Source organism: Pinus tabuliformis, chromosome 6 (assembly GCF_031772625.1).
Source record: "Pinus tabuliformis cultivar Carrire ecotype Pingquan chromosome 6, CPIR1, whole genome shotgun sequence".
Classification (NCBI taxonomy): Eukaryota; Viridiplantae; Streptophyta; class Pinopsida; order Pinales; family Pinaceae; genus Pinus; species Pinus tabuliformis.
Window position 1 is genome coordinate 668,459,033 of NC_142292.1, and position 9,770 is coordinate 668,468,802.

At 43.2% G+C, this 9,770-nt stretch overlaps 2 protein-coding genes across 2 annotated transcripts; both read left to right on the forward strand.

The window, feature by feature from the left end:
* The first annotated feature begins 818 nt into the window (after positions 1-818).
* On the forward strand, positions 819-8,267 carry LOC149260397 (uncharacterized). The gene is made up of 4 exons (XM_089458717.1): positions 819-2,004; positions 2,445-3,109; positions 3,209-5,502; positions 8,057-8,267. The coding sequence occupies exons 1-4, from the start codon at positions 819-821 to the stop codon at positions 8,265-8,267; spliced, it is 4,356 nt and encodes a 1,451-aa protein (XP_089314843.1).
* A 205-nt stretch (positions 8,268-8,472) lies between these two features.
* LOC149260398 (uncharacterized) lies at positions 8,473-9,153 on the forward strand. The gene has a single exon (XM_089458729.1). The coding sequence runs from the start codon at positions 8,473-8,475 to the stop codon at positions 9,151-9,153; it is 681 nt and encodes a 226-aa protein (XP_089314855.1).
* The last annotated feature ends 617 nt before the right edge of the window (positions 9,154-9,770 follow it).

The window sequence follows — 9,770 nt, forward strand, 5'->3', positions numbered from 1 at the left end:
ATGTAGTTTGAAAGTGTGGGCCCGTGCATTCAATTAGTACAGTCGGACAACATGTAAAGCCACGCATGAAGAAGCTCCTTGAGTGTAAAATCCATATATTTTTAAACGCCTGTGAACGATGGAGGAATCGTAACGCCTGAATTTGAAGTTTCGTAGGAAAGTCAAATATCGAATCATTGTTGCAGTGGAGTCTGGCAGATGCTCTGTCCAGACAAAAATGGTATCACGATAAAAATGTAGTTTGAAAAAATGGGCCCTAGTAAAGTCGGGCGAGCTGTAAAGCCAGACATGATGAAGCTTCTTGAGTGTAAAATCCATGTCTTTTTCACAAAAAGTTCAGGTGTTTTACATTTTGTATTTCGAAGTGTAGGCAAGTCAATATTAGAAGTAACATGGTTTCGTCATTACTCTAATGTTATTTGTGCTTTTTGTTTATGGAGGGTCATCACTCTGTTTACATAATGATGCATTTTTCATTTGTCATTATTAATAATTTGATAGAAATTATTTTTTTAATATTTTTAATTAGATAAGTGTGTTCATTTTAAAATAGAGTTTCAGGAATTTTATTTAATTATTACTAATTGTTAGGGAGATAATAAAGTTAAGGAGATAAGTATATAATTTTTTATAAAAAGGTTTTTTTAGTTGGTTGGCTAAAGAAATTATTGACTCATTTCATTTTGGTAACAATTATTAGGTAGATGAGTGTTATTTTTGGATCGGCTCCGGTGGAAGATCGCTTACGGGAGCTCTTAACCTAGCCGCGTGAAGCTCTGAAGCCGCAACAGAGCCACAGGCCTGCGATTGACGCTGCCATGAGTGGTCCAGGGGGCGGGGAGGCCGCTCCCAACCCTCCAGTCTCATCAACAGAAGCGTTCAGAAGTCTATTAAAACAGCAAGGGAAGAAGCGCAAAGCTACAGAGGCGCCAAAGTTTATCAAGAAACTGGAAGAGATACCTGAGATTGATCTCCCAGAGGAACAAACGATCAAAATCGCCTTGGCTCTAGCTGACAGAGGACTAGTAGGACAGTTTATGGGCCGCTGGCCATCCACAAAAATCACGGACGAATGGATTCAGAGGAACTGGAGACCCCAGCTAAAAAATAATGTGATCTGCTACGCTGTGGGACGAGGCTACTTCATTTTCGAGTTTACAACCAAAGAAGACCGGGATTTGGTGTTCAGAAACGGGCCGTATTTTATGGGTAATCAAGGTTTGTACCTGAATAAATGGAGCCCCGACTTCGACCCCTCCGTTGATGTCCCTAAGGAGGCGTCGGTCTGGGTTCGTCTTCCCAACCTTCCGATACACTGCTGGAGCTACCAATCCCTGCAGAAGATCGGAAATGGGCTAGGTCGTTTCATTGATAAAGCTGATCATAAGGGCCAATATACATGCGCCAGAATCTGCGTGGAGGTCGATCTGGAAGCCGGTCTGCCCGAAGCGGTCAAGCTCTCAGTAGGAGAATGGCAGCATTATCAGAAGCTGGACTATGAGCAGCTGCCGTTCAAATGCCGAACCTGTCACGAGCATGGACATTTCCAACGTGATTGCCCAAAAGCTTCAGCAGGGATCACGGTTGAAGAGGAAGGATGGAAAGAAATTAAAAAAGGAAAGGCGGTCCCAAAGCCACCGGGGCAGAAACCCTCTGCATCATTGGGGAAACCTCAAGCTAATCCAAAGTCCAATGCTGACTTCAAAGATGGCTCCTCCTCAGGGGATCAGGTGGAGACCATGGAGACACAAGAGGAAACGGGAAATAAGTCGAAGCAAGTGAAAGATATTGAAGGCGAATCATCGGTTCCTCCAATTGATGATGGTCAGCAGGGGAAAGAAGGAAATGAAGAGCATATTAGCCTCGCATCTGAATATGAGGAGGACTCGGAGGAGAGAGACTCTGAAACAGATAACTCGCAAGTCACTCCTATGAAATCGACAAGGGGTCGGAAATCCAAGAAGAAACAGCGAGAGGAAAAAACTTATTTAGATGTCCTCCAAGGTTCGCAAAAAACCCTCAAAGGAATGATGAACACGAGATCTGGGCGTAAGAGCAACAAGGCTCCAAAAGGAGCCTCAATCCCCCAAATCAGTAAATAATGAAATACGTCTCCTGGAACTGTAGAGGATTAGGCAGCAGGTCGAAAGAGGAAGCCGTCAGAGACATAGTGAGAATATATTCGCCTGAAATCCTTCTCATCCAGGAGACTAAGCTGGAGGAACCCCTCCTCCTCCAATCTAGTAAAGTATTTTGGCAAAAAGGTCAAGGAAGAGCGGTAAGCGCAAGAGGAGCTTCTGGTGGAATAGCCACCTTCTGGAATAGCTCCATTTACGATCTCATCCAAGAAAAAAGCAGCCCCCACTGGCTTTTCACTCAGCTCCTTCACAAAGATTCAGGACAACAAGTAAGTATGTTTAATTTATATGCTCCCGTTTTGCCAGGGGAGAAAAATTTTTGTTGGAACTCGCTTCAATCATTTCTTTCAGAACAAAATCCAGGAAATATAATCATAGCAGGGGATCTGAATGTCACCCTGGCTCTTGACGAGAAAAAGGGAGGATCCATTGTGAGGGACCCCGCTAGAGAATGGGTTGAAGACATTATATTGGGCTGGGACCTGGAGGATATAAAACCCACTTCAGGCAGATTCACCTGGTCCAACAAAAGATTAGCCCCAAATCATATAGCTGCCCGTTTGGACAGATTCCTTGTCCACTCATCCTTCCTGACTTGCGGTCTAATGGCTACTTCTAAAATTCTCCCAAATCTCATTTCTGATCACAAGCCCATCCTCCTTGAGCTTTCACTGGATGGCAATTTAGGCCCCATTCCATTCAGGTTCAGCCCTCTGTGGATTCAGCAAGAAGGATTTCAAGATGTAGTTTCGGATGCCTGGAATAGACCTGTCCATGGTTCCCCTTTCTATGTGTGGGAAGAGAAAATAAGAGTTTTAAAAAGAAGTCTTAAGGAGTGGGCCAAGAGACTAGAAACTCCTACTGCCAAAAGAAAAGAATCTCTCAACACCCTTGCTGCCCATCAAACAGCAATGGAGAAGAGTCCTGTAACTCAAAATCTCCTTCGAAAAGAAGTTGAGCTGCAACAAAAGGTTCATAAATCCAGCAGGGAGGAGGAAGAATTCTGGAGACAGAAATCTAGAAATTTATGGTTAAAATCCGGAGATAGGAACACCAGTTTCTTTCACAAGCAAGCCGAAGCCAGAAAGCACTTCAAAACAGTTTCTGAGATTCAATACCAAAATACAGTTATAAAGGACTTTGATGGCATTAAGAGAGCAGCTTATTCTTTCTTCAAAGATCTTTACTCGGCTCCTGAAGAAAATCCTATAGAGCCCCAGATCTATCCAATGGATTTAATTCCCAAGAACGTTAAGGATTCGGACAACGTCATGCTGACTGCTCCGATCAGCGTGGATGAAATAAAGCATATACTGGACTCTATGGAGCCTGATAAAGCCCCAGGTCCTGATGGGTTCACTGTCAGGTTCTACTTGGCCTGCTGGTCGACAATAAAAAAAGATTTACTGAGAATGGTCAAGAAATCCCAGAATTGTGCAAAGCTGGGCGGCGGCATCAATTCGGCATTCCTAGCTTTGATTCCAAAGGAGAAAGGCGCTGCCGACTTTAGCAGATTCAGGCCCATATCATTATGCAACTCTAGCTACAAACTGGTCTCCAAAATAATAGCCAATAGGTTAAAGAATATTTTGCCAGCCATCATCCCCGAAAATCAAGGTGGATTCATAAAAGGAAGAAAGATCTTGGATAACATTGTGCTGGTTCAAGAAGCTGTCCATTCAAGTTGTCAAAGAAAAGAGAAAGGTATGGTTATAAAGCTCGACCTGGCTAATGCTTTCGATAGGGTTAGACATGATTTTTTGATCAATGTAATGAAGAATCTAGGCTTCTCTGACGGCTTCATAAACTGGGTGAAAGCCTGTATTACCTCCCCATGGATCGCTCCCCTGGTCAATGGGCGCTCAACTGACTTCTTCCAAGCCTCTAGAGGCCTCAGACAAGGCTGTCCCTTGTCCCCTCTCCTTTATGCTATTCAGGCATCGGTCCTCAGTTTCCAGCTTGATCACAATCAACAGACTCAAATTCTTCCAGGCCTTAGAACGACTCAGAGGGTAAAGGATATCAACCATGCACAGTTTGCAGATGACACTTTGCTGCTAGGAGGAGCCAGTCTAATCTCTGCCAGATCCTTCAAGAAGGAACTGGACATTTACAAATCGATCTCAGGAAGCAAAATTAATTACCGGAAATGTTCAATCTATGGCTGGAACTGCACAACAAAGGAGCTGTCTGACATTGCAAGGCTGTTAGAAATGGATGGAATTCGTAATTGGGAGGCTTTTAAATATCTCGGGATCCCAATCTTCAAAACCAAACCCAATCTGGCTCATTGGATGCCGCTGCTCGATAAGTTAAAGAACAGAATCCAAGCTTGGGGTGCCTCATGGCTGAATAACGCAGGGAAAGTCATATTGATGAAGTCAGTCCTGATAAGTATGCCGCTTTACCAAAACACAGTTCTTCTCGCCCCCAAATCCTTTCTCAGCAAAATGGACAGTTTGTTGAGAAGATTCCTTTGGGAAGGTGGGAACAACAATGACAGAAGGATTCATTTAGTGAATTGGGAGACCATCAAGAAACCTCTTCTGGAAGGCGGCCTCCATCTTCGTAACTTGGCTGCTCAAAACCTCGCTTTGGGAACAAAGATCTTGTGGAATCTAGTCTCCGGTAAATCTAGTTGGAGCAAAAGAGTCATCTGGAAGAAATACTACCAAGGACAACGTCTAAGATGTCTGGATAAGCCTCCAAGAACTTTAAAAGGATCTCCAATCTTCAACCTTTGCAGACAAGCCACGGAGCATTTCAGCCAGCAGCTTTACTGGATCCCAGGTAATGGCAGAAAAATTAATATTTGGGATGATTCAATTCTGGGAGACCAGCCTTTGATTCAAGTTGAGGGGCTAGCAAATATCAGAGCTTGGCTCCAGTCCTCCAATTTGCATACCTTGTGGGACATTTCCACCTGGAAGAACGATCCTGATAGGCTCTGGGATTGTTGGAATCTAGGAGAGATTCCTCAAATGATGCAGGAGGAAGCTTCACTTCTGTTGGACATGCTTCAAGGCAAATCCCCCTCAAAAGCCAACTCTAAAGACAAAAGAGGCTGGGGCTCCCTCTCAGGCTCTTACACAGCTGCCGAAGGTTACAAAAGAATTATGGCTGTCCCTTATGCTCCTCCTAATCCAGCTATTTGGAAATTTATTTGGGATTTCCCTTCTCTCCCCAAAATTGACTTTTTTTGTTGGACTGTAGCGCACAACAGCATCCTCACCAGAGACAATTTGAGAAGAAGAGGGATGGAAGGTCCCTCCAGATGTCCCCTTTGTTTGGCTGCCGAAGAAAATGTCAATCATTTGTTGCTGCTCTGCCCTTTTGCTCAGGTAGTATGGAGTGGAGTTCTGAGGTTAAATCATGTAAACTTCGTTCTTCCAGAAAGTATTTCCAATCTATTCCGAACCTGGGTCATTCAATCTCCCTTTAGCCTTAACAGAAAAAGTTTTCTCAAAATAAGCTGGATGTGGATCCCTAAGATTATATGCTGGAAGCTTTGGCTGGAAAGAAATAACAGGACTTTTAGAGGAGAAAGTTGCAATCCTACAAGGGTAATTTCTAAAATCAAAGCTCTACTAGGCGAGGCTTTGGAGGCCAATACTATCCCTAGAAATGAATTGAAGTTGGTCAAAGAAGAGGAGCATTGGATCCAAGAACTGGTTCCGAATCTGAAAGATAGATCCACCCCATCTGCTCCTATCCATGCCAACTGGGAGATCAGACTGGAGGAACAGGAGTTTATAAAATGGAGATCAACCTTAGACGAATATTGTTTGTTCTTTGATGGGGCTTCTAAGGGAAACCCTGGGAGGCAGGCAGTGGTGGGGTTCTCTTGAACCCGGGAGGGGCAACCGAATTGAGATTCCATTGGGGCCTGGGCACCGAAACCAATAATAGAGCAGAGGCCCTGGCATTGTGGCAAGGGCTGAACCTAGCAATCAATCAAAACATCCTTTCTCTCTGTGTATTTGGAGACTCAAGGCTCGTCATTCAGGCAATGTTCTCTCATAACTCTCCTCAACAGATCCATTTAGCCACTGTTATCCAAAAAATTCATCTCCTGTTGCCCAAGTTCAAGAGAATCTCCTTCTTTCACATTTTAAGAGGGCTCAACTCTCAAGCAGACTTGGAGGCCAATCTTGGCTCACGCTGCAATCGAAGAACTCTGGTGGTTAATTTAAGGGAATCCTACAGTCCTATTCCTTAAGGTTTTAGCAGATCGTTCTGCTGTATGGGATCCATTGGTTTTCGATGCTCTGTCCTCCTCTGCATCCTTGGTCCTTCCCTCAGGTTAGCTTCAAAACTGAAAGAAGACTTGACTTAAGTTCAGATACCCTTCTCATCTTGCATAAGAGGTAGTTCGCTTTGTATGAAAATGGCAATGAGGAAAATAAGCTGGGTCCATATCTCTCACCCTAGGCAACAGGAGAGTCAGGCAAGAGTCCCCTTCTCTGTCTGCAATTCATTGTCAATGGTGCCTTTCTGTGCTTTGATAATGTTGGATTAAGGACCTGGGCAATCGACCCTTTGCCGGGGCTTACAGTCAAGGAAAAGCAACCCTAGAAGCTCCTTCGGAATGAGTTGCTGAGAAGAAGTTCATATAAGCGTCGAAGCAGTTGAATGATCTTCCTCAAAGTGCGCTTGCTGTGGTGGATTCCGTTGACATAAGGAAGAAGTCCAGTAAGCTCCCTCCGTCTTCAAAAATCGCGGCTCTGTGCTCTTAAGATGCTCAAATCACCTGTAATTCCTCCAAAGAAACCGAGGACCCTCTTAGGATTGATTTCCATTGTATACTGGTACAGGGAAGGTCTAAAGATATCAGCTGACCTCAATCGCTTCAGCAGTCACAGCTGGGCATCTCTTTCATTCAAGCGGATGCTTCTACAATCAATTCAATCTATGCTTCTGTACTGTTCCGCCGTGGTGCAAATCACTGTTCTGAGTATGAGTTTGACAGAACAGAGAGGAACTCTCTCCTTCAGACATGAACAAATATATGTAGCTATGAACTCCTCCAGCTGAATTGTAAACGCCAGCAGCAGGCTGTTTGCCGCCTTAAATAAAACCATAACCGTTAACGTCAAAAAAAAAAACAATTATTAGGTAGATGGTAAGAATTTAACCTCCACACAATATTTTAGAATATTCATAATATACACACATCAAAAGTTGAAATTTATCTCCAAAATGGTTATGCTCTTTTGCCTCTTTTAATTAAATTGATTGATTAAAAAACTGAGATATGAAAAAGTGTCATATGAGTGAGTTATGGTTTTTTAGGCATGTGATATTGATAAGTCATCGTATTGTAGAGAAATTTATATACAAATTAATAATTTTCATGGTAAAGTGAAGGTAAATATCCATGGTTAAGAATATTGTTTCATGATTTTTTAAATATATATGTGTATATGTTAATTCTTTGTATAATAATAATAATTTAAAATAAAGTTATAATTTAGTTAGTTTTTATGAATTTTTTTTCTTTTTAGCAATATGAGAGGTATAATCAAGTGTTTTGATGCTTATTATGAATTAATGTTTCTTGGGGTTTATCATCCATTTCATTTATATGATTGTGTTAGTTAAGATTTAATTGAATGTGTTACCTTACATTATTATATTTTTAAAAATTTTCAAATTTAAAAATGTTTATAAACAATTAAACTTTTCAATCATTTTTTTATTTTTTAAATAATATTAAAATATAATATATCAAGCATTTAATGATTATATAATATGAGATACATATATATTAAATTTTCAATCAATACAAAATTACTATGAATCTATTTTAAATTGGTATCTATTAAGCATTTAGAATAATCAAATGTTTTACAACCAAATTTGAATAACTCATGTGAATGAATAATTTTGTGAATAATTTGTTCTTAAAATGTGTGCAGATTAAAATCTCATGGTTTTAATTCGTGTCAAGCCGACATCATCCCGCTCGAGCTTGACCTAGCCGCTGCCTCTGCTGCTGGTCCTCTGTGTTTGTGGTCGCAGGCCAGCCTTGGCCCTCTGGTCGCCGCTTTGGAGGGCTCCGCCTCACTTTTCATAGGTGTCAGAAATTGCTTTGTTGCTCCTGCTCCTGTCTCCCTGCGCGGCACTTAGGAAGGGTGTCGCGGCGCTCTGGGTGGCACGGCGCATTGGCGCGACGCTCTGTGTCTGCCAAAAAGATCTACATGCTGAGTGCGACCAGTGTGCTTTTGGGCTCTCGGGAGTTTTCCTCCTCATGGAGTCCAGCGGGGGCCCTGCCCCCCCCCCCCCCCCCCCACCCCCCCTCATCCCGCCTCCGGAGGTTGCCGCGTTCAAAGCTATGATTGTTGCAAGCTCGAAGCGCCCTCCCTCTGCCAATCAGCAGAAATTTGTCAAGAAATTAGACTCTATCCCCACGGTTGCCCTTCCTGAAGAAGAAACTTGCAAAGCTGCTCTGAATCTAGCTGAGAGAGGGCTAATAGGCCAGTTCACGGGCCTCTGGCCTTCCCCCAAGTCGGTGGAGGACTGGACTCAAAGAAACTGGTCTCCCTTGATCAAAGAGGGGGTTAAAAGCTATTTTGTGGGCAAAGGATTCTTCGTATTCATTTTCGAAAGCCCGGATGATAGAAGCCTAATCTTCAGAAATGGTCCTTATTTTATGGGACCGCAAGGTCTGTATCTAAACAAATGGTCCCCAGATTTTGATCCCTCCCAGGACGTCCCCTCTGCTGTCCCGGTTTGGATACGACTTCCCCATCTGCCTCTTCACTATTGGAACCAAAAAACTCTTCAAATCATCGGTAGTGCTCTAGGAAAATACATAGACCAAGCTGCAAGAAAAGACCAGTACTCATGTGCCCGAATCTGTGTAGAAGTGGATCTAGAAGAGGGTTTGCCTGAAGCAATAAAGCTCACTGTCGCTGGGTGGACTCACGTCCAGGAACTAGATTACGAACAACTCCCTTTCAAATGCAGACATTGTCATGGCCACGGTCATTTGGCACTGCAAGAAAAAGGTTGAGGAGCAGACAAACAAAACAAATGAGGACCAATGGACTTTAGTCCAAAAAACTGCCCATCAAAAAAAAGGAAATGGCAAAGGTAACATGTCCGGAGCTCCAAGCAATTCCAAGCTTAATCAAGAAAAGGATGCAACCCTGAACGGTGCAAAAAAAGCCCAGACCAATCCTGCAAGCTCGACCTAGGAAAATCTGGAACACATAGAAGTCCCTCCTCCCAACAAAGATGGAGAAGAAGCAATACAGGTCGATGCCCCACAAGGTAGCCCCTCCAACCCCTCATATGCTGAAGTAACAAGGAAAAAGCCAGCAGAAAGCTTAGGTTCATCAGAGGACGAATTTGAGCGTCCTTCCAAAAGAGCAGGCAGGAAATCTCGCAAAGAACTAAGGGAAGAGGAGGCTGAACGACTCAAAGTTCAAGGAAGCCAGTCCACCATAGAAATGTCCGTGGGAAGAAATACCAGACCAAGACCTTCTAAGGGAGGCCCTATCCCCCCCCCACAAGTAAATAATGAAGCTCGCCTCTTGGAACTACAGAGGACTGGGGAACGCCTCTAAAGCTGAAGCAGTTATGGATCTCCTGAAAATAGAACCCTCAGACATTCTCATGCTCCAAGAG